Source organism: Salvia splendens, chromosome 15 (assembly GCF_004379255.2).
Source record: "Salvia splendens isolate huo1 chromosome 15, SspV2, whole genome shotgun sequence".
Lineage (NCBI taxonomy): Eukaryota > Viridiplantae > Streptophyta > Magnoliopsida > Lamiales > Lamiaceae > Salvia > Salvia splendens.
The window spans coordinates 4,614,746-4,636,315 of NC_056046.1; the positions used below are offsets into that span (position 1 = coordinate 4,614,746).

The 21,570-nt window shown below is 38.2% G+C and overlaps 6 protein-coding genes across 7 annotated transcripts; 1 reads left to right on the forward strand and 5 right to left on the reverse strand.

The window, feature by feature from the left end:
* Positions 1–73: 73 nt before the first annotated feature.
* LOC121766601 (pollen-specific leucine-rich repeat extensin-like protein 2) lies at positions 74–2,519 on the reverse strand. The gene is made up of 2 exons (XM_042162883.1): positions 1,965–2,519; positions 74–906 (listed from the first exon to the last, which is right to left on the reverse strand). Exons 1-2 carry the CDS (start codon positions 2,373–2,375, stop codon positions 280–282), a joined length of 1,038 nt encoding a protein of 345 aa, XP_042018817.1. The 5' UTR covers positions 2,376–2,519; the 3' UTR covers positions 74–279.
* A 253-nt stretch (positions 2,520–2,772) lies between these two features.
* Positions 2,773–4,270, reverse strand: LOC121768605 (zinc finger protein 57-like). Its single transcript, XM_042165134.1, has 2 exons — positions 3,983–4,270; positions 2,773–3,761 (listed from the first exon to the last, which is right to left on the reverse strand). The coding sequence occupies exons 1-2, from the start codon at positions 4,036–4,038 to the stop codon at positions 2,888–2,890; spliced, it is 930 nt and encodes a 309-aa protein (XP_042021068.1). The 5' UTR covers positions 4,039–4,270; the 3' UTR covers positions 2,773–2,887.
* Positions 4,271–4,696: 426 nt separating this feature from the next.
* Positions 4,697–7,393, reverse strand: LOC121768604 (UDP-glucose 6-dehydrogenase 1-like). The gene is made up of 2 exons (XM_042165133.1): positions 7,244–7,393; positions 4,697–6,389 (listed from the first exon to the last, which is right to left on the reverse strand). The coding sequence occupies exon 2, from the start codon at positions 6,367–6,369 to the stop codon at positions 4,927–4,929; it is 1,443 nt and encodes a 480-aa protein (XP_042021067.1). The 5' UTR covers positions 6,370–6,389; positions 7,244–7,393; the 3' UTR covers positions 4,697–4,926.
* Positions 7,394–13,380: 5,987 nt separating this feature from the next.
* On the forward strand, positions 13,381–16,749 carry LOC121767208. 2 transcript variants are annotated; one of them, XM_042163426.1, is made up of 7 exons: positions 13,381–14,337; positions 14,447–14,495; positions 14,581–14,673; positions 15,109–15,228; positions 15,515–15,613; positions 16,168–16,227; positions 16,315–16,749. In XM_042163426.1, exons 1-7 carry the CDS (start codon positions 13,460–13,462, stop codon positions 16,516–16,518), a joined length of 1,503 nt encoding a protein of 500 aa, XP_042019360.1. In that variant the 5' UTR covers positions 13,381–13,459; the 3' UTR covers positions 16,519–16,749. The 2 variants fall into 2 exon arrangements, with proteins under 2 accessions (XP_042019360.1, XP_042019361.1); XM_042163427.1 differs by lacking the exon at positions 16,168–16,227.
* Positions 16,750–17,055: 306 nt separating this feature from the next.
* On the reverse strand, positions 17,056–18,556 carry LOC121767481 (40S ribosomal protein S19-3). The gene is made up of 4 exons (XM_042163752.1): positions 18,377–18,556; positions 17,858–17,948; positions 17,520–17,703; positions 17,056–17,272 (listed from the first exon to the last, which is right to left on the reverse strand). The coding sequence occupies exons 1-4, from the start codon at positions 18,458–18,460 to the stop codon at positions 17,200–17,202; spliced, it is 432 nt and encodes a 143-aa protein (XP_042019686.1). The 5' UTR covers positions 18,461–18,556; the 3' UTR covers positions 17,056–17,199.
* Positions 18,557–19,542: 986 nt separating this feature from the next.
* Positions 19,543–20,956, reverse strand: LOC121767480 (40S ribosomal protein S19-3-like). The gene is made up of 4 exons (XM_042163751.1): positions 20,784–20,956; positions 20,275–20,365; positions 19,961–20,144; positions 19,543–19,784 (listed from the first exon to the last, which is right to left on the reverse strand). Exons 1-4 carry the CDS (start codon positions 20,865–20,867, stop codon positions 19,709–19,711), a joined length of 435 nt encoding a protein of 144 aa, XP_042019685.1. The 5' UTR covers positions 20,868–20,956; the 3' UTR covers positions 19,543–19,708.
* Positions 20,957–21,570: the final 614 nt, after the last annotated feature.

The window sequence follows — 21,570 nt, forward strand, 5'->3', positions numbered from 1 at the left end:
CTACCACATAATATTTGTGTTCTGTTGTCATATTAATGTTATTGGTGTTTGAATTTGTGTAAGAAAAAAGCAATTTGGAAAACAGAGCATCTCTATATAATATTTTGGCTAATCGTACAGAGTGGAGAAAGGAAGTGAGAATTTGTTCGATTCAAAATTGAGGAACAAATCCTAAAACCGACTGTAGTCTATGAATAATCAAGAGCTATGATTTGAATGAGAAAATGGTATGTACAATTAGTTCATCAAACAGATCTTCAGAGACTAAACCAAGCTACCTCAGGTGGCAGAAGCACCAACTCCAGCTCCCAAGCCATGCTTCTTGGCCATTGAAGCATGTTTCTGACCAGCGATGTGATAGTTGAAAACCGTGTCGCTGTTGCAGATCACGTTGCATATGTTGCATGCACGCAAGGCAGTAGCTTCCGCTCCTCCTTCCAAAACTTTCCTTCTTTTTGTTTCCAGATCTTCAGTTCGAGCAACTGCTTTCTTCCGAGATTTTGTGGGTTTGGTTATCGCTGGATTCTCTTGTGGTCCGATGATTGGTTCACCTGTAGAAGTTGAAGGTAGAGCGTGACTGGAAACGGGAGCCGGAGCTGGTGCTGGGACTGGCACAGATGCCGAAGTAACTATAGTAGCTGAAAGAGGGCCTGCAGTGCTAGTAATTGAGGAGATGGGGGCTGCAACGACAGGTGCGTATATAGTTTGAGCTGCTGCTCCTAATTTTTTACGATTTTTGAGGTGCTTCCTCCCCAATTTATGCTGGTCAAGAACACCTTTGCTGTTACAGTCGACTTTGCACACCTCACACCAAGCAGACTGCACGACCGTCGTCGTCTTCTTAGGGGCTTTTTTCCAGATTTGTCTTCTTTGTACTTGAATTGCTGGATTAGGCGTGCTTACACCCTACAACCACAAAATGAACTGATTGATTCGAATTTGAAGTAGAAAGGGTAGGAATTAAACATTATAGAGATACACCATTTAACATAATGAGGGTGATTTAAGAAATGCATGAAGACGATAACAAACTTGATTGACAGAAACAGCTCACCACTACGGTCACTGATAATTATGTATTTACAAGTTAACACAGATTCATCGTATTTTATTTGTCCCCCTCTGCCAATTTAAGTGCTCTCAAACACAATCTATACCTTCCCAAAGTATAGCAGTCGGGAACTAGTATAACTTTTCTATATGTCCTACATTTTCTTTTTTAATATGGAGATCTTTGAGGATCATATTCAAGCATCATCCAGCAATTTATCTAAAACTAATATGATTAACATTATTTCATAACATAGGATGCAATCTGTAAGTTTTGGAACATAGGGACATCAGATGTAGATGATTAACTAGCTTCAGTAAGATTGATTTAAGAATCTTCCACTCTCAAATTACTTAAACAACTTTTCATGAATGCTTAATCCTATAATAAGTTCCAAGTAATATAGCCATCACCACCATTACAAATAACCCCTAGTATTCCAAGTGACAAAAAACCCTTCACTCATATTCTTCTAGAAAGGGATGCATCTAGGATGTTTCTTGACTGCAACAACTAACTCTATCCAATCTTACAACATCCTTACCAGGACGATAATAATGTCGACCTCTAAAATCCCTATAATTATCAGAACAATTAGTGTAGTGGCCTCACCAAAACGTTTTAAACAATTTTTTCACTGTTTTCTTTCCATCAAGAAACCAATAACAGTAAGTCGGATATCTTGATTCACCATGCCAAGACTCATGTGGTGACTGGGAAATGTACAGTAAGATCGATATTCAAAAACTTCACTTTTAAGTAGCTTCTCAAGCAAAAGCAATTCATTTATAAAAAACCGTATAATACACAATTGGCCAGAACGGTGAATGAGAATACAACTCCAATTCCCGCAAAAATGAATAGGTATTCTAAAATGCGCAGAGAGAGAGAGAGAGAGAAGGAGAGCACTTACAGCGGCATATGGAGTCGCACCATATTGCTGGATAGCAGCTATCCATCTCGCATTTGGATCCGGATAATAAACAGCCGGAGCCGCAGCCGCATCTGCACCCTGCTGAGCCTCGTAACTCGGTTGCGGCACGTAGTTGACTGGCGGCGCGTAGGTCACTGGCGCCGGCGGTGGAGGTACGTACGGCGGATCAACGCCCGGCGGCTGAGGCTGAGGAGGCAGAAAATAACCAGTATGGGAAGCGACATTTGATTGTTGGTAGCGATCGGGGACGAGATTCGATTGTTGGTAGGGATTGGGGGCTAGATTTTGAGAGTAAGGAAGTGAGTGATTGGGAGCGTGCAGCACTGAGAATTCAGGATTAGGGTTAGAGTTTTGGTTTTGCTGAATTTCAGCCCAATTTGGGTAATTCATGGCGATGGAAAATCGGTGCTATAATCCAATAAAATTGAATTGAAATTCTACCATAACCTCGCATTATACTCTCATTTCTACCATTGCAGCTGTCCACTAATTTCACCTCTCTTTCTCTGTTTGCATTTTTTTCCCTTTTAAGAAGACTAATGTCCTAATATAATTCAAAATCAACTCATGAGCATTACTTTCATGACTTGATAACGACTCGATATGCACGATGTGTCGTCCCTAAACATTTCTTTCTTTTTGTTTACTTACAATATAATTAGAGCTTGTAAAGATCCACAACCACTTTCTCTACATCGTACATTTAAGATGTTTTCATCTTCAAATAATCAAAGATTCAAGCATCTTTCCTCCCAACTCAACAACTTCAACATGGTTTGAACAAACTCTAAATGCAAATGTACATTGATATAAACTGATCAAAAAAACACTGTTTTATTGATTGTATGTGAAGAATATGTGCAATTCTGCAAAAGAGCTAACAATCAAGAATTGGAAAGATTTCACCAAATCATAGCCACTGCATCCATCTCAAGTAGTGAGCTGCACCGCCTCATGCTCACGGCTCCCCTCAACGAGCCACGAGCTGATCCCCCCGACCCCATCTCTTTCTCAACCCGATCAGAGCTCATAGCCCTATGCTTCTCCTCCACCATTTCAAGATCAGCTCCATTTTCACAAGATTCATCATCACATCCATTGCTTCCAATACCATCTTTCAAGAATCCCTCATCACACACAACATCAACTTCCATTCCATTTTCAAATTCAGACACATTTGATGCAACAACACCTCCAGAGTGATCAGAATCCAAGACGACCTTCGAGAAACTTCCCACACCCCTAGAGAGCATCACCAAGCACCTAGCAGCCTCCTCTGCCTCCTCAACCTCAGAGGCACCACAATGAGAAGCATCCACACCCGAAAACGAAGGATTCGCACTCACAGTGCCCTTGTACTTGATCTCGGATCTCTTCCTCCGAACCGGGCAGAAATTCTCAACAACACTAGGCACCTTCTTAATAGAATGGCTCTTCATGTGACCAAACACGGCCCTCATGGATTCGAATCCTCTGCCACATTCCTCGCACGAATGCACGTCCTTCTTGTTCTTGATCGAATGGAACCTCATGTGGCCCGAAAGAGCCCTCAACGAGGCGAATTCCTTGCCGCATTCTCTGCAAGAATTCGTTGTCTTTGCAGTAAGGGCGTGTTTGCTCTCATCACTATCTCCAAATTCTTCCACACAGTTGGGATTCACAGCTGATTTCTTGGAAGCTAAATGAGCCCTCATATGGCCTCCCAAAGACTTCCCACTAACGCAGGGTTTGCTGCAGATTCTGCACACGTATCTCTGTTCTTCGACTTGCCCCATTCTGATCCAAGAAATGAAGAAATTTGTCAAGATGATTCGATTCTGGCGAAGCCAAGCATCGCATTGGGAAAAAAGATAAAAGATTTGATCAGAAACAGTGAGATTAGTCGAGAATCGGATCAGCAAAAAGTGGTCTTTTTGGGAATGAGAGAAGAAGCAATCAACATAAATACAAGATCTGGTGGTGAGAGGAAAGGCTCAAATGAAGACAGAGAGAGGTACTTAGGGGCTGTTTGGCGGTGAACATGGCTCAACAAAATTGAGGAATGAAACTGCATTTTCTCTCTCTCTCTCAAGAACCATGAGAAATTGTATGGCTATGGAAGCATTGCATGTAAGCAAAGACACGAGGAACAGACTATACTCGCTGGAAAGTGCAATAATCTTCATTTTTTTCAAATCTTGAAAGGAAAAAAGAAATTTGATTAGGCGTTTAAATAGCTATTTTAGGAGTTGAAATGTATATTCACTTGAATTGTGGAGAAACAAATTCATAGAAGCTTGTGGAATACGAAAAGATCCTTTCTTGATTTTATTTAATGTTATATCACATATCTCAAAAGAGGTAATTTGATATCGATTCTGCAATGAGACTTTAAGAGACCATACCAAAATATTACTCTATGAATTTGAAATATAACTATAGGGTCTAGTTTTTGTTAATTTTGCTAGTATTTATCTTAACTTTGATCTGCCTAATGAGTATTAATTCTTCTCACCATTTAAAGTTCCATATGAAAGGCCTTTTTCAAATGAGCAGTTTGGATTGGAAATTAGTATTGATTTTTTACATATGAAACAGTGTCAGTTTAATAGCTTATTCAAATTGGACTTTTTCATAAAAAAAAGTGTGTTTTATTTTTAATTGAAATTGTGGCGACTTTTACAAACAAATTAAAAGTAGTGAGAGATTAAAAGTATGGAAGAAGGAAGAAATGAGTAATACAAGTGTAAACAGATCATAAATTTAGGCCAAATATGCAGATCTTCCAACTAAGAAAGGCCTTGTAACAGAAAAGTCAGAAACTGATCCTCAATGTTTAAATGAAGCAAACAAAACCCCCTCCAAAAACAGGAAGAGAAAAAAAATGAGTATATGGTTAAAAAACAAGAATGTAGTAGTTCATAGCCTGCCTCAGCAGCTTCCTCCAATCCAGATCATTCATTTATGCAACAGCGGGCATGTCCTTGAGCCAACCATCCAGCGGCTTCCCGATCGAGTAGACGATGAAACCGATTTCCCTCAGCTTGTTCGTATCCACCACGTTCCTCCCGTCAAACACGAACGCCGGCTTCTGCATGTTGTCATATACCCTCTGGAAATCGAGCTTCCTGAACTCATCCCACTCTGTCAGGATGCACACTGCATGCGCGTCCTTGGTCGCCTCGTACGCGTCCCACACGCAGTGCACCTTCTTCTTGGTGGTGGGGCTCATCGGCTGCAGGTGGAGGGGGTGATCCCAGTCGAACTTATTCATCGAGAGGTCACGTTGGATCTGGTCCTCTGTCACCTGAGGATCGTAGATGCTCAGCTGGGCCTTGTCACCGAGCAGGCCCTGGCAGACGTCAATGGCAGGAGTCTCTCTCGTGTCACCGGTGTCTTTCTTGAAGGCAAACCCCAATATGGCGACTTTCTTGTCAGCAACCGTGTTGAACATGGATGAGACAATACGGTTCACAAAACGGCTCTTTTGATAGTCGTTGATCTTGATGACTTGCTTCCAGTATTCTGCGACCTCAGGAAGGCCATTGCATTCGCAAATGTAGACCAAGTTGAGGATATCCTTCTGGAAGCAGGACCCGCCAAAGCCCACACTGGCATTGAGGAACTTGGGGCCAATTCTTGAGTCCGTGCCAACAGCATACGCCACTTGGGAAACATCTGCTCCGGTAGCCTCACACAGAGCGGACATGGCATTGACAGATGAGATTCTTTGGGCCAAGAATGCGTTAGCAGCCAGCTTTGAAAGCTCAGCAGACCACAAATTGGTGGTGAGAATGCGATCTTCAGGAACCCAATGGGCATAAACATCCTTCAATGCTTTAACAGCCTTGAATCCTTCTGGGGTTTCCCGGCCTCCAATGAGAACCCTGTCTGGGTTAAAAAGATCTTGAATTGCAGTCCCTTCGGCAAGGAATTCTGGGTTCGATAGGATCTGGTAGTTTATTCCCTTGCTGTTGTGAGTCAAGATTTTCTCAATGGCCTCGGCAGTTTTGACAGGAACCGTGGACTTCTCGACCACGATCTTGTCCGACTTAGACACATCAGCAATCATGCGGGCAGCACTCTCCCAGTAAGTCAAGTCTGCAGCTTTGCCTGCTCCAAGACCCCTAGTCTTGGTGGGAGTATTAACCGAGACAAAGACTATGTCGGCCTCAAAGACGTGTTTCTCAACATCTGTGCTGAAGAACAGATTCTTGCCACGGCAGTGCTTCACCACATCATCAAGCCCTGGCTCGTAGATGGGAAGCTGGTCACTGTTCCATGCACTGATACGAGGTAAAGAAATGTCAACTACAGCAACCTCGATATTAGGACACTTGTATGCGATCACTGCCATGGTAGGGCCTCCCACATATCCAGCCCCAATGCAGCATATCTTCACCATTTTTCCTTTGTTTTAGTGCCCTGGAAAAGCAAAACTCCTCATCAGATTACACACTTGCAGAATTATCAAAACTCACGGGAAAAGAAAATCTTTAAACGAATTCTACTTATAGCTATCAGAGTCAGAAATTTACATCCATCAGCATTGCATAAGCACACAGTAAGCTAATATATGAGGTTACATAGTTCAAAAGACCACATACAAATCCAACAGTAAAGTAATAAAAGCAGCTGTTTTCACACAAGAGAAAGGGCAGATTGATGAACTGACCATCCCGGTTCCTGTTTTCATAATTCAATCAAACAGTAATTAATTAGACTCCAAAAGATCACAAGCTCGATCCGAATTTTACAAAAAATAAGTGAACCAGAACACTTGAGTGTTTTAAAGATCGGAACTGATGTACTTCAAAACGAATTTACTCAATCTGAACAAGAGATCGTACATATAACTAAAATATCTCGATCAGATCTACCTAAAAAACACACTGCATGTTTTGTTATCAGCTCCAAAAAATCCAATACGTGAAATTTAAGCTAAATCATACGCCATCGGAAGCAAGACTTCCACACATCTCATCAAACTAGCATAAATCTACTAAAACTCAACAAATCAATCAGAAATTCATATGCAACAGTATACGGAATCAGTCAAAATGCAATAACACTCAAATCACGAGAAATGCGGGCAGCTGCATTTCAGATCAGACGCGGACAGCACAAAACTAGACCCTCATATTAATCTAGGAACCCCTAACTCACATTCACGAACGCAAAAATTCATCAACACGCACAATTCGCCAGCACAAAATAACAGATTCACTAAAAATGCAAAATCAATGAATCTCTCACACTACAACAAACGAAGAATTCACCTCCGGATGGCGCGATCCGTTTCCTATGAGGAGAGATCTGCAAAGTGGAATGTGAGTACGAAGGAATTAAGAATTTCTTAGGAAGACATAAAAATCGGGGGAGCTTTATATATAGTCGATGGGTATGGCAAGAGCTGCACCGGACATCGACATGAAAAGACAAGACCACCCTTCCCCCCACAGCTTCGGGGAAGGAGAAAATGTGGAAAACACTCTTTCGGTGAGGTCTTGAAATACCGAAGTTGCCCCTGTGAGGTGTGTTTGGGAAGTGGTGGAGTGGTGGTGTATAGGTGTACGCGTTTTAGGTGGCGGTGCATGTACTCTACGCTTCGTGGATGGTGCTCCGTTGTTGAAATGTCGAAATGTATAAATGTTGTTTATTTAACTAATGATCTTCATTTTTACACCTTATTCTAGTGTGATTATGTAGTCTCTTGTTGTATGATTTATTATTTGTTTGTTCGATTAAATGGTATGTTCCATGTTAATTGAGTTATTTCAATTTTTAGCAAAAAGTCATTCTATGTTCATCTTTCTTACTTTATTCACCATTCATTTAACATATTATTCTTAAATCCGTGTCAGAAAGAAATGCATCTAGAACAAAGGGAGTACTACATACTATCACAACTTTCTCTCTTTTTTGTTTTACAATACCATTTAAAATCTTATATTCAAAATAGTACTAACTGATATTTACAATCAATTTAGTTACAATATTTACTGAAATTTAATGAAATTGAAAATGATGCAGCTATCGAAAATCACACATAGACCAGTCAATGAGTCATTTGCTAGGCATTGTGATGATAACATGGTTTTGAATTTGTTACCTTCAATAGCAGATTTTATTTAAGATGCAAAAATGTACTATAAAATGTACTAGTACCATAATACTATCCCTTTCCACGTGACACGTTTTATAATGTTATATGGGGAAAAATATTTATGTAGAGGGATATGCTTTAATCTTTATAATTGGAGAATGAAAATAGCAGTTTAACTTTTTCAATTTTATTCTCTAAGAGAATGCATATGGAATGTTTGATGCTACCCATATATGGTTTAAAACTTTAAATATATTTTGTTGCAGGGATAGAAAAATGTGGTCCATACATTGAAAACAAATTCAATGGGAAGATGTAATGTTTACTAATAAAAAATCAATTGAAATAGGTAGTTTTCTATTATAGCTAGCAAATATTTATCACATATGCTTCATTGTTAAATAACTTGGGGAGTATAAATTAACGTGGTCTGATATTGTGAATTGATACTACTAGTATTCACTTATTTTCTAGGAGGTACTACTATTATTTAATTTTTTGTAGTTACATGTAATTGATGTCTTGAAACCTAACGTTTTGGTTTAAATGTTTTTTTAAAGAGATTGCACTAACTTGAAGATTAAATAAAGCTGATATTTGACTGCATAAATTTTAGCATTTCTTGACATTTAAGCTGCAATGAAATAATTGGCTGGCGTTACTAAATAGGAGCTTTTCTTCATGATGAATTCATCATTATATTGTTTTCTTCAAAAAACGTGATTATTTTGCATTGCGTTGTAGACCCAATCAATCTCTTTTTGGAGCCTCTCAATCTCGAGTTATAAATTTAATTACTCAAATGAAACTATAGGTTGAATCAAATATCATGTCACTCATGTGTTTATAATATGGTTTAACCTTTTATATTTGTATTTTGTTTTTCTGAAGAAATGAGGAGATTTCCTTATTCGAAATAACAATCGTTACAAATTTGTTGGAGACATTATAGTACTAGTTCTAGAGAGGTAGGTTGTTAGAAAAGGATAAATTAAGTTTGACTCTCAAATTATGATAAGCTGTTTTACAAAATTGATTAGAGTCATAACCATACAACCAGACTATTAAGGTAACAAGATATTGATTCACCATATTAGAAAATTTTATTGTTTAAAATATATTAATTCTTTTTAATTCTTTCAACCGTGCTATATATAGTTAGCTTTTTAATGAGGTTGACTATGGCTTGTATGATGGTAATTCATTGTACGTATATGTTATAGTGTATAGTTGATAAACATTGATTTTGGTATGTATCATTATATAGTCAATGTATAGTCAATGTCGATATAAAACATCGCAATATTATCGTGTAGGAAAGAAATCAGGAGCATTACAAGGAATTGATATTGGAATTGATATAGAGAATATTTACCTAAGATAGAACACAATTAATGTAAATTTAGGTTTACCTTTTATGCATCCTTATGTAGCCTATAAGAGGATGAACTATGTACATTGTTATTCAATCAATAAGAATATATTCATTACCCGTCTAAACAATTAAAATCTACGATAAAGTATAATATTATTGTATTGAAAATTGCGGGCATACCAAAAATTTAATATTTTTAAATAGAGTGAACTACAAAAACAATCCCTGGATTATGCGTTTATCTCGCCCTTAGTCCCTGAACTTTCAAAATATCCCCAGACAACCATGGACTAATCGTTGATCTCAAAAATGGTCATTTTCACTGTTTTGGGTCGAAAATACCCTTTTAAGGGTTTGAGCATTTTGGTCATTTCAATATTTTTACTTTTGAGTGTGGCAGTGTGTCAGCTCATTATTTTATTTTGTGCAGTTTGTATCATAGATTTATCACTTTATAATTATCTCTCTTGCCTCTCTTTTAAACACCTTCTCTCTTCTATCTCTCTTCTCTTTATAAGTAAAAAATGCCCAATACTCTGCCAAGTACTACATCTGATATTTCTTTTAATACCCGATATGATATTATTTTTTGTATTACATCGTATATTACTATCAGGGAGGTAGTTGATTTAGCCGTATACTACATCTGATATTATTTCTGTAAAAATCATGGATTAAATATGCCCGGTCAATGGATTTTGACCAAATAATAAATGTGACGAGACATTTAATTTTGTGAAATTAAATGACATAGCATCGATCTACATTTTACGTAGATAAATGTAGTATATTCACTTTCTCAAATCCGATTTCCGGTGAGTGAGAAATAGTGGATTAAAGTTGGGCATAATTAACTTTTAATTAAAGCTTGGAGTTGGAGCATAGGGAATAATTAACTAGTATTAATTATCCCACATTGGAGGATTAACACATATTTTAATGTGTTTAAATTAAGTGACTTTATGTTACTTAATAATTATAGTGGACCAAGATGGGTGAAAGAGCTCACACGCGCGCGTCGCCGCCGCCGCCGCCTGCCCGCCCGAGCCCGTGCTCGCGCTCGCGGGCGCGGGCGCGAGACCCGATCCTGATCCCGATCTTGGATCTTGGATCTTGGCAATTGGTCTTTGGGTGGTCTTTGGGCTTGGTGCTTGGCCCAAACTAATCTTTTTAGACCACCGCCGAGTCAGCAGTCCAAGTGGCTTGACACATCGTCAAGTGAGGCACAGTCACGGCTGCCACATAAGAAATCCACACGCGAAAGGCACACTCCTTCAATGGCTTGGTAGACCCTGCATGGTGGCTTGGCCTATAAATAGGCTAGCCATACCACTGCATTACTACACACAAACAAGCATTCTTTGCATTCATAAGCTCTCTCCCTCTCTCTGCATTGTTTTTCTGTCGAAAGCTCTGCCCTCTCCACCATCTAGTTCGCCGGAGCTCTGTTGATTGCGGTGCTGCTTCACCAGAGACGTAGCCGTTTTACCTTTGGGGACGACACGCCAAACCGAGAGCACTACCGGGGCGTATCTCGTCTTGCGGGAAGAGGCCTCCTCGACTCGGCTAATTCACGGTTTAGTTGTTTCGATTTTCCGTTGTAATTTTAAGTTCAGTTTCTCCTTTTGTATTCTTTCTTTTAGGTTGTATTACGCCCGGTTGTATCTCTTGTAATCCCCAGAAACCAACAATTTCAACATCTTTTTCATTTGAGTAACATTTCTAACGAGATCCATTTAAGTACCCACCCACTATATTACTCCTTACTAGGTACCATCAGTTTTTTTCTCGATTTTGGACTTTCGAACGAATCATATATAGAATAATTGCAAATTACAAATTGGAAAACCAAGTTGATTTTATCGACAATTCACCCAATTACAAATTACTACTATTAGGGATAAGGTTTTTGTTAAACACATCTGCAAAAATACTCATCTTACCCTTATCCAATGACAACCCAAACTCCACTCCTCCTTGTCTACCCTTGCAAAGATGAACAGATCCTTGATAATCAGTATGAATACATTCATACTTAACTGCCTTCCCCATCCAAAATCTACATCTGCGCCATAATGATCAAGCCTCGACGATCCCGCGATCCAAACCGCCTTCTTCCCGATCAACTTCGACATTATTTCCGATCGATTGTAAAAAAACTCCGACACCCTCGTGCTTTTTCCGACAACCTTAATAGCCGCCACAACCGCCGTCATCGCCGCCGCAAACCCTCCATTCCCTTTCAGTGTTTCACGTGTGGAGACCGCAATCAAAGGCATCACGCAGTTGCCGAAGTAGTTTTCCGGAAGCGGGGAACGAGGCGGCGACGACAGTCAACGGAGGAGCCTAAGTAGTACGGCTCGTTGTTGGCATCCGCCGCCGCCGCATCTGATCTAGCCATGGAGGTCCAGAGATGAGCGCAGACCACCACGAAAGTGGAGCGCAGACCACCACGAAAGTGGAAGGGTTCTTGATCATGGAGAAGCCCTTGAGCTTCTTGATTTCGGCGTCGTTGATTTTAAACGTTGCTCGGAGTAATTTGTTGAAATTAGGAAGAGGAAGTGTTTGTGAAACCGTTGGTTTGCTTTTCTTGATTTGAAATAAAATTCAACACATAATCAAATAAAATTCACGTCAATCACAAATTTCCCCAAAACTCACAAACTGCAATGTATCTATCAAAACCTACTTGCTCAAACCCACGATAATGGTTACAAATGAAACAAACAACGGAAACTCGCCAAATGAAACAAATCAACTTCGTCCTCTCCTCCAACCCCACCTTCGCGCCGAATCCGCCCAACCAAGTCGAAATCCACATAATTCGGATAACACCACCGAAAATAAACCTTTTCTCGCAGCAATCCATTTGATACCTATTTTGCGTCGACTTTTGCAGAAGGAAGGGGAGGAAGAAGAAGGGAAGAGAGATGGACGAGAGAATGTGAGAGTATTTAATAGAGGAGAAAAGGTGTGAGAGAGAGAGAAATATAAAAAGTCAGACAAACCTCCACAAATCATTAATAAGCTGACACAGCCTGAAAAATCAAATTTTGGAAATGACCGAATTGCCCAAACCCCTAAAAGGGTATTTTCGACCAAAAATAGTGAAAAGGGACCATTTTCGAGATAAACACTTAGTCCAGGGTTGTCTGGGGATATTTTGAAAGTCCAGGGACAAAGGGCGAGATAAACGCTTAGGCTAGAGACTGTTTTTGTAGTTCACTCTTTTAAATATTTTGATACGATAAGTGCGATACACATTTTCAGTAAAGCTCTATATGAAAATTGTTTAATACGGAGCACTAGTAATAATAATAATGATAATATTTTTTGCTTAAAAATGAAGAATGGTAAGATTTGAATACGAAATATGTTTGTTACTCCCTCCGTCCACCAATAAACTTGTTATTTTGTCATTTTCGTTCGTCCACCAATAAATTTTCTATTTACATTTACTACTTTTGGTAATGGACCCACACATTCCACTAATTTTATCTTACTCACATTTTATTATAAAATAGAACTAATAAGAGTATTTCATTTTTCATAATCTTTTTACTGGATATTCTAAATAGTCAAGCAAATTCAAAATGTAATAGGAGTATCAACCATTATCAAGAAATGCATGACAAAGTTTATTGAATTGTACTACACTATCTTATTTTATTTTTTGATCACATCATTATCCTATTCATTACCAATCATTATTTTAATTGCATGACTATTATTATAGCAAGCCAAAAAATCCAAAACACAACGGCAATGTAAAAGGCATAAATCCGACGGTTCAAATTCACGGGAATATTCAAAATAATCAATCCAACGCTCCAAAATCAAATAATTGAAACTAGCCGTTGTAAACAGAGCGTCCGAGCTCCAACATTATTTTCTTCATTGCCTCCCATTTTCCTTCTCAAATGAACTATCAATTTCACTCTGTAAATCCAGCAAAAATCTTGTCTCTCTAGAAACCGAGTGTTTGAGTAATTTTCCGGAGAATTGAATTCCCCCATGGATTCAAGCTCGAAATCCAGCGGCGCGGTTACTCCAGCGAAAGAAAAAATCGCCCGATCGAAGTCCGAGAATGTAAACCCTAACGTGAAGTTCTCGAATTCACCATTGATCACCAAATCCGAAAGGAGCGCCAAGAAATCTGCCTCCAGAAACGTAACCTCCAACCCTAAGCAGTTGATTATGGCCTCTCCGTCGCCGAAGAAGAAGATTCGAGAGAGGAAGTTCGTGATCGCGAAGAAGAGAGTGCGCAACCAAGATCAGAGTTCCCTGGGCGCTGCGGCGGGGGCTTGTGAGAAGTGTAAGAAGGCGACAGGTAAATTGAAGTGCTTGTGTGTGGCGTATGAGAGTCTGCGCGCTTCTCAGGAGGATTTTTTCAAAAATCGGGATGAAATCGAAGATGAGGTTTCCGATAAACTAGAGGATTTCGATTTGATGTCTCGGGAGGAAGGCCTAAATGTTGAGAGGAAATTGGAGGGGGGTGGAGCCTTATCAGAGATTAATAGGGAAAACAAGGTTGATGTTGACGAGTCCTCGGAGAATGATGAAGGGGGTGTAAAGAGGAGTAGGGATAGGTTGTTGGAAGAAGCAAAAGTGCGAGTACGGACGCCAGGGTCTGGCAAGGTGATGAATTTGGTGAAGGAATTTGAGAAGCTTACGACGTTCAAATTGGGGAATTCTGAGGAAAATCATGTGGAGGAGGCGGAGAATGATAAAGTTGGTATAGATTTGGCATCGGATGGACTGGAGCCACCACCTAAGGCTCCAGAGACACAGGTTTCATCTTCTTCGTTCTGTCCATCGATTTTTCAGCTGACATCAGAGAGCTTAGGACTTGATCTTCGTCGTTCATATTCATTAGACAGCAATGATGGAAGGTTAGTCAGTGTTTACATAGATAGTGTTCCTTTTTGTGGTATTTATCCTGTTTTGTTACATAGATAGTGTTCCAGTTTTGGGTCTCAACTAATATATGTGTCTTTGCAGTAGTGTTGCAACCATGAAGACTGCTGGTGGTCAAAAGAGCAGGCGAAGTGTGAGAACTTTAGACCTTAACTTCTCTTATTGTGTCCAATTGTTTATTGATTTTTGGTGTTCTTATATTTTTTTCGCATGTGCAGAGCACTGAATCAGCTGCAAATCGTACTAGAAGACTCTGGAAGAGAAAGCAGCGGAAAGTAACCTCTCTAAAGCCTTTCATGCTTAGAACAGAGGTATATGTCTTCCTCCATAGTCAGACTGATGGCTACCTGCTACTATATGTAATTTGTAAAAGATAGAATGGTGGTAACTAAGCAGAGGGAGATGAAATTAAATTTGTTTTTACTGTTAGAGGAGTCGTCTTGTTGGGTTTCTTAACTAACTAATTAATAGGTTCCTTGCACATATGCATTTTGATTCTTCATGCCAAGCAGATCATGGTGATAAAGGTTTGAGCATATTTTTGAGAAGCCAGTTGAGTTCTATAGTTAAGATGCAAAAAGTAGAGGCAACGGTTGAATCATTTGGTTCTATTTAAAGCAGGACTGAGTGTGATCATGAAATTGATTGCCTCTTAAATAGATGCTTGATGTGTTCAGCTGATTGCTTTCCACTAATCGTTTGCATCTCTTTACATAACTCAAAAATTGGCAATTTCCCTACTGCAGGAAAGAGGAAAATGCAAGGAAGAAGTATTCATGAAAAAGTTACAGCAGATGATTGAAGAAGAGGAGAAGATGAAGGTACCCATAGCGCAAGGTCTTCCTTGGACAACAGACGAACCCGAGGTAAAACTTTTATGGATATCTTTTGCTCAAAAGCATTGACAGCTTCACAGAGCTAATGATAGGCTAATGTGGGCATGGCATTATTGTTAAGAGGAACTCCTTTATATTAATGCTCTCAGTATCATGTTTATAGGTTGTGTTACATTCTTGTATTAATATGTAGGTCAAGATCTAGTTAGAGTTTTCTCGTGAATATGAAAGTTGTTTTCAGGCATGCTCAAAATATTTAGGCCATACACAACTTTCTGTTAACCATTCAATAAATCTGAACTTGTTATTATCTCAGTGTTTGGTGAAACCTCCGGTTAAAGAAGTCACAAGGCCAGTTGACCTCGTGTTGCACAGTGATGTGAGGGCTGTCGATCGATCTGAGTTTGATCATCAGGTATTTTTATTGAATTAAACTGAAATCTATTAACTCAAGTTATGAATGCAAGCATGCTGAATGATATGTGTCCCAATCTTGTGTGCTTTCCATCTACAATATCACAGTTCTTTGATTTTTATTGTTACCTTTTAATTGCATAAGGTATTTTCAAAACTCCATACTAATTATGGTTAGATATCAATAGTAGTGAATAATAGGTCTCCTCCCTCTTCATATTTGCTTAGTTTGGGGTTGGTTTCTCTTGAACTAAAGTGAAATATAATGAACAAGTTATGAATGCAAACAAGTTATTGAATTGCTTGAGCAATCTCCCCCCACCACAAAGCTGCTGTACACATATCACAATTCTTTGATTTCAAATGTCACACTTGGTTTGCCTCTAATTTTTCTTTGCTTGGTTTCTCTTGGACTAGAGTGACATAAAATGAACTCAGACTATGAAAGCAAACATGTTAAAAAGCTGATGTTTGCATATCACAGTCCTTCAGTTTTAAATGGCATACTTGGTTTGCTTCTACAAAGTGTGACCGAATTTTATCGTCTTTTTAAAGATTGCAATGAAAATGAATATGGTTGAACAGTACCGGCTGGAAAGAGAGAGACAGCAGAAGGTAACTAACTACAGAACTAGATTCCAAAACTGTCAGTCAACATGAAGCTTATTCTCTTTGAGATTGTTAATTGTCCTGGTTTTGCAGGAGGCAGAAGAAGAAGAAATCCGGAGGCTGAGGAAGGAGCTCATTCCGAAAGCTCAACCCATGCCGTATTTTGACAGGCCCTTCGTCCCCAGAAGGTCCGAGAAGAACCCCACCATACCCAAAGAGCCCAAGTTCAACTTACCTCAGCAGAAGAAGACCAAATGTAACTCATCTTTAGATGACTTCGTAGCGCATTGCCAGTGAACACAAGCAAATAGCAAGTCATGTTTCTTGGTCATTCATTCTTCTATCCGCTTGTATATGTTGCAATAATTTGTGAGAGGCTTGCAGTTTTGGGGGCCAAAAGATGATGTTTTGCTTGGCACAATGGTGTGCCAAATTTATTGATTTCTTCTTGCCTCCATTTTCTCTGATTTCATCTTTACCCACATGTTTTCCTCTTTCTATCATATCTATATATACATTCATTTGATACTTTCTCGTTCACTATGTACACTATTATCTTTCATTTGAGGAGGATAGACAAACACAAGTCACACAATTCGTTAGATTGTAACATGACATATGGAAGGCGAAAAAGGATTCGAAAATTTTTATGTTACATGCTGTGACAGGATCTATCTTTGTTCCTTGGAGGAATAAATGGTACTAAATCTTTGGTGGTACATATATGGACTATTCATTGTTTTCATTTTTATACATGCTACGATATCATTTAAAAAAGTAATGGTCGATTTTGGTACTAAACATATTACCAAAATATGAATTTCGTCCAAAATATTTACTTTTTGAAAAACAGATCCATAATAAATGAAAATGTCGACGAAATAGTCTTTTTTACGGTTCAGTCAAAAAACTAAAGGTCAATGCTAATTCGCAATGAGGAAGTTCTCAACAGACTAAAAACATAGCTAAAACATTAATCTATGGAGCAACAACAATTCTTCCAGCAACTTGGTCAAGATCTCTTTGGCCGCTGGATGTGATCTTTCTCCCTCTGTAAAACAAATAATGCACAGCAGAAACTTAGAGGATCACACATGCTACACCTAGCAAGACACTCCATGATGCAGAATTCAAAGTTGAACCACCAAAGATACAAGAGATTAAGTTACAAAGGCACAACTAGGCATGCTCTAGCACCGGATTATTTCATATAACTGGACTTTATAGGTAGCCAGACTCTTCTGCTACAAGGGAGATTGCAAAGAAGTGAAATCGAAAAAAAGTTGACATGCACTTACCCCCTTGTATCAAGCTCAAGAATGTTCATGTTCTGCAGCTGCTGCAGAATGTGACGTGCAACTGCACCACTGCTTTTGCCGAAATGGCGTGGGCGGCTTCCATTCCTCTTGCTTCCACCATAGATCCTACGGAAGGCACCAACTCCAAGTCCTCCCCTCAAGTATACCTTTCTAGCCATGGAAGCTGCAAAATCAAACCGCTTATTACTAAGACAACATTGTGAAACAGAACACCTAGCTAAATACCATAAGATGATGAATCTATTGATACCATGGTACTTAATTAAACGTAACAAAAACACACAGAAAATAAAGTTATATGTAGATGAGGAAATTACCAGCCCTAATGTAATACCAGTCAGGATCGTAAGGGGCAAGTTCTTTCAAGACACCAGTTTTCACGATATCAGTCCACTCAGGAAGCTCCATCTATAGTAAAAACAAAGGATCAAATGTGCTGCATTAGTTTTCTTGAATCGAATTTGTAAACTATTAACAAAACTACGAACATTATCAATTTTGCTTCTCGAGAAATAAATATGCATCTCTTTAATAAAAGAAAATATTACTATATTTACTCTACATCACTGTGTCTCTCATCACACTTCATGTCCAGGGAAAGAGGATTTCTAAAACCTACCAGCTAAATACTAACATAACGCCTCCAGATTGAATTAAATAAAAACGAATAATATTCAATCATTACATTCATGTATTCCTTCAAGCATACAAATCACGACCCAAATTACGCAACAGATTAACGACAAGAAAAAAAACATAAATATGAAGCATCAAACAAGAAAATTTGGGATATTACATCTTAAATCGTAAAAAAAAACGTAGAAAAAAAAAATAACCTTGCCGGAGCGCTTGAGGTGGGCGGCGTAAGCTTTGACGAACTCGTGTGGAGAGACGTCCTTAACATTTTTCGCGGTAGCCATTGTCGGAGAGATCTGAAAATCTCGAGCTGCTGCGCACAACACTACTCTTGATGCGAGGAAAGCTGTGGAGAGGTAGCATGGGTTTTGGAAATTAGGGCTGCTTTCGAAGCTTTGGGGTTTCAGTTTGGGCTTGGGCCCATTTTGGGGAAGTTAATCAGGCTTTTAGTTTTAAATGGCTCAGAACAGATTTAAATTATTTAATTTTCTTAAGGTGTCTTTTTCAAGATAAATCAACAAACGTTTTTTATTTTTAAAGATTTTTCATACTACCAAATTCTAAGAAAAATAGTTTTTTTTTCATCCATCAAAAATATTCTATATCTATATATGGTACTATCTTTAATGAGGTGGATCTCATTTTCTTTATTATCAATACTTCAAACCCTTTTTTATAGTATATCCCTCTCACCCTTTATCAATTTTGCATTTAAAATTTATGTTGTCCACTGTTAAAAATATTTTTCATGGACATAGGTAGGAAGTGTAATAGTTTCCCATTCATCTTGTGATTATAATGACACAAACTCTCAATCTATTGATTAGAGAAAAATGTCCCATCTACTAAGATGTATTTAAACCGTCAATAAAATTTATTTATATATTACATGCTGTGATAAACTATCTTTGTTCACATTGAGGAATAAATGGTAAATCTTTGGTGGTATATATATGGACTATTCAATGTTTTCTTATTTATACATGCTACGATATCATTCAAAAACAGTGCATATGTACTACAGAAGTGTAAATTATAACAAAAAATACAAATATGATACTTCTGTACACGTTTGTGGAGAATATCTATACTATATAGAGATTCGATTGAAGACAACATAAGAAAATAACATTTAAATTGTTATCATAAAGTAAGATTAAAAACTTAGTACTATACTTTGTTCTAAATAAAGTTCGTTGCATAGAAAATTACTACTACTACATTTACAACATGAAAAAATAAGACCTCATGTCTCAGATAAATATAATAAAGAAACGAGCATTATTAGACTGTAATACTTCCCCAACCCCAACCAATATTCATTTTTATCAATTTTAGCCACTCCATAAAAATCAGAATGGAGTAGTTGTGGCTAACTAGATGATATATTAAGATAAAACTCAAATGATCCAAGTACATCTCTGAAAATTCAACAAAAATTAGAATAGTAAAAAAGCATGAAACATTTCAAACAAAAAACTGTTCAACCATTTTCGCAATGAGGAAGTTTTCAATAGGCTAAAAAGATTAATCTATGGAGCAACAACAACAATTCTTCCAGCAACTTGATCGAGATCTCTTTGGCCACTGGATGTGATCTTTCTCCCTCTGTAAAACAAATAATGTACAGCAGAAAATTAAAGAGTCAGACATGCTAACTAGGATTCTAGAGATCAAGTTACAAATGTACATAAGGGATTCTGTATTTGCATTCTAGGTAGCCAAGCACCACGGCGCGTATGCTACAAATAAGTGAAATCGAACAAAACTAGACATGCACTAACCCCCTTGTATCAAGCTCAAGAATGTTCATATTCTGCAGCTGCTGCAGAATGTGACGTGCAACAGCACCGCTGCTTTTGCCAAAATGGCGTGGGCGGCTTCCATTCCTCTTGCTTCCACCATATATCCTACGGAAGGCACCAACTCCAAGACCTCCCCTCAAGTATACCTTTCTAGCCATGGAAGCTGCAAAATCAAACCGCTTGTTATTATGACAGCATTGTGAAACAGAACACCTAGATAAAAACCATAAGATTATATGAACCTATTGATAACATGGCTACTAAATAAAGTTACATGTAGAGGAGGTAATTACCAGCCCTAATGTAATACCAGTCGGGATCGTAAGGGGCAAGTTCTTTCAACACACCAGTTTTCACGATATCAGTCCACTCAGGAAGCTCCATCTATAGAAAAAACAAAGGATCAAATGTGCTGCATCAGTTTTGTAGAATCACATTTGTAAACTGTAAACAAAACTACGAAAATTATCAATTTTGCTTTTCGAGAAATAAATATGCATCTCTTTAATAAAAGACAATATATTTTACTCTCCATCACTGTCTATACTGACTCACTGTGTCTCTCATCACAATTTATATCCAGGAAAAGAGGATTTTTAAAACCTAGTAGCTAAATAGTACTAACATAAAGCATCCACATTGAATTGAATTAAAACGAATAATATTCAATCATTCCTTGAAGCATACAAATCACAAAACAGATTAACGACAAGAAAAAATACATAAATATGAAGCATCAAACAAGAAAAATTGGGATATTACACCTTAAATCGTCAAAAAAAACGTAGAATTTTTTTTTAACCTTGCCGGAGCGCTTGAGGTGAGCGGCGTAAGCTTTGACGAACTCGTGTGGAGAGACGTCCTTAACATTTTTCGCGGTAGCCATTGTAGGCGAGATCTGAAAATCTCAAGCCGCTGCGCACAACACTACTCTCGGATGCGAGGAAAGCTGTGGAGGAAGCAAGAGTTTTCGAAATTAGGGCTGTTCCACAATTTATAGCTCTTCCCTGTGTAATTATCGGCCCTCTTTCGAAGCTTTGGGGTTTCAGTTTGGGCTTGGGCCCGTTCAAAACAGTTTTCTTAAGGTGTCTTTTTCAAATAAATCAACATACGTTTTTTTTAAAGAGACTTCATACTACCACGTCTAAGAAAAATAGTTTTGTAGTATATATTTTTTTATTTTGGTCCTCCACCAAAAATATTCACATTTTAAATATAGTATTATCTTTGATGAGGTGGGTCTCATTTTCTTTATTATCAATATTTCAAACACATTTTATATTTATCCCTCTCATCCTTTATCAATTTTGCATTAAAAAATTGTGTTTTCCACTGTTTAAAAATATTTTTCATGGACATAGGTAGGAAGTAATAGTTTTTCATTCGTCTTGTGGTCATAGTGACTAGAATTCTCAATCTATTGATTAGAGAAAAGGTCTCATCTACTAAGATGTAAACTGTCGATCAATATACTCCACTCATCTCCAAATAATAGTCTTCTTCTTTTTCATTTTGATTTGTCATATAAAATTAGTACACTTCTATTTTCGCCAAAAAAAATTCTCCTTATAAGTTGAGCCTTATCCAAT

Bases quoted from the DNA above. Each gene is read 5' to 3' on its own strand.
- LOC121766601 (XM_042162883.1), bottom strand. From the start codon at position 2,375: ATGAATTACCCAAATTGGGCTGAAATTCAGCAAAACCAAAACTCTAAC. The intron at 907-1,964 runs GTAAGTGCTCTC...TTGTGGTTGTAG, and splicing joins GTGCGACTCCATATGCCGCT to GGTGTAAGCACGCCTAATCC.
- LOC121768605 (XM_042165134.1), bottom strand. From the start codon at position 4,038: ATGCAGTTTCATTCCTCAATTTTGTTGAGCCATGTTCACCGCCAAACA. The intron at 3,762-3,982 runs GTACCTCTCTCT...TTCTTGGATCAG, and splicing joins CACCGCCAAACAGCCCCTAA to AATGGGGCAAGTCGAAGAAC.
- LOC121767480 (XM_042163751.1), bottom strand. From the start codon at position 20,867: ATGGCTACCGCGAAAAATGTTAAGGACGTCTCTCCACACGAGTTCGTC. The intron at 20,366-20,783 runs GTTAAAAAAAAA...TTTTTTCTATAG, and splicing joins ACCTCAAGCGCTCCGGCAAG to ATGGAGCTTCCTGAGTGGAC. The intron at 20,145-20,274 runs GTAATTACCTCC...TTGATTTTGCAG, and splicing joins CTGGTATTACATTAGGGCTG to CTTCCATGGCTAGAAAGGTA.
- LOC121767481 (XM_042163752.1), bottom strand. From the start codon at position 18,460: ATGGCTACCGCGAAAAATGTTAAGGACGTCTCTCCACACGAGTTCGTC. The intron at 17,949-18,376 runs GTTATTTTTTTT...TTTTTACTATAG, and splicing joins ACCTCAAGCGCTCCGGCAAG to ATGGAGCTTCCTGAGTGGAC. The intron at 17,273-17,519 runs GTAAGTGCATGT...TTTGTTTTACAG, and splicing joins CTTGAGCTTGATACAAGGGG to AGGGAGAAAGATCACATCCA.
- LOC121767208 (XM_042163426.1), top strand. From the start codon at position 13,460: ATGGATTCAAGCTCGAAATCCAGCGGCGCGGTTACTCCAGCGAAAGAA. The intron at 14,338-14,446 runs GTTAGTCAGTGT...GTGTCTTTGCAG, and splicing joins TTAGACAGCAATGATGGAAG to TAGTGTTGCAACCATGAAGA. The intron at 16,228-16,314 runs GTAACTAACTAC...CTGGTTTTGCAG, and splicing joins AAAGAGAGAGACAGCAGAAG to GAGGCAGAAGAAGAAGAAAT.
- LOC121768604 (XM_042165133.1), bottom strand. From the start codon at position 6,369: ATGGTGAAGATATGCTGCATTGGGGCTGGATATGTGGGAGGCCCTACC.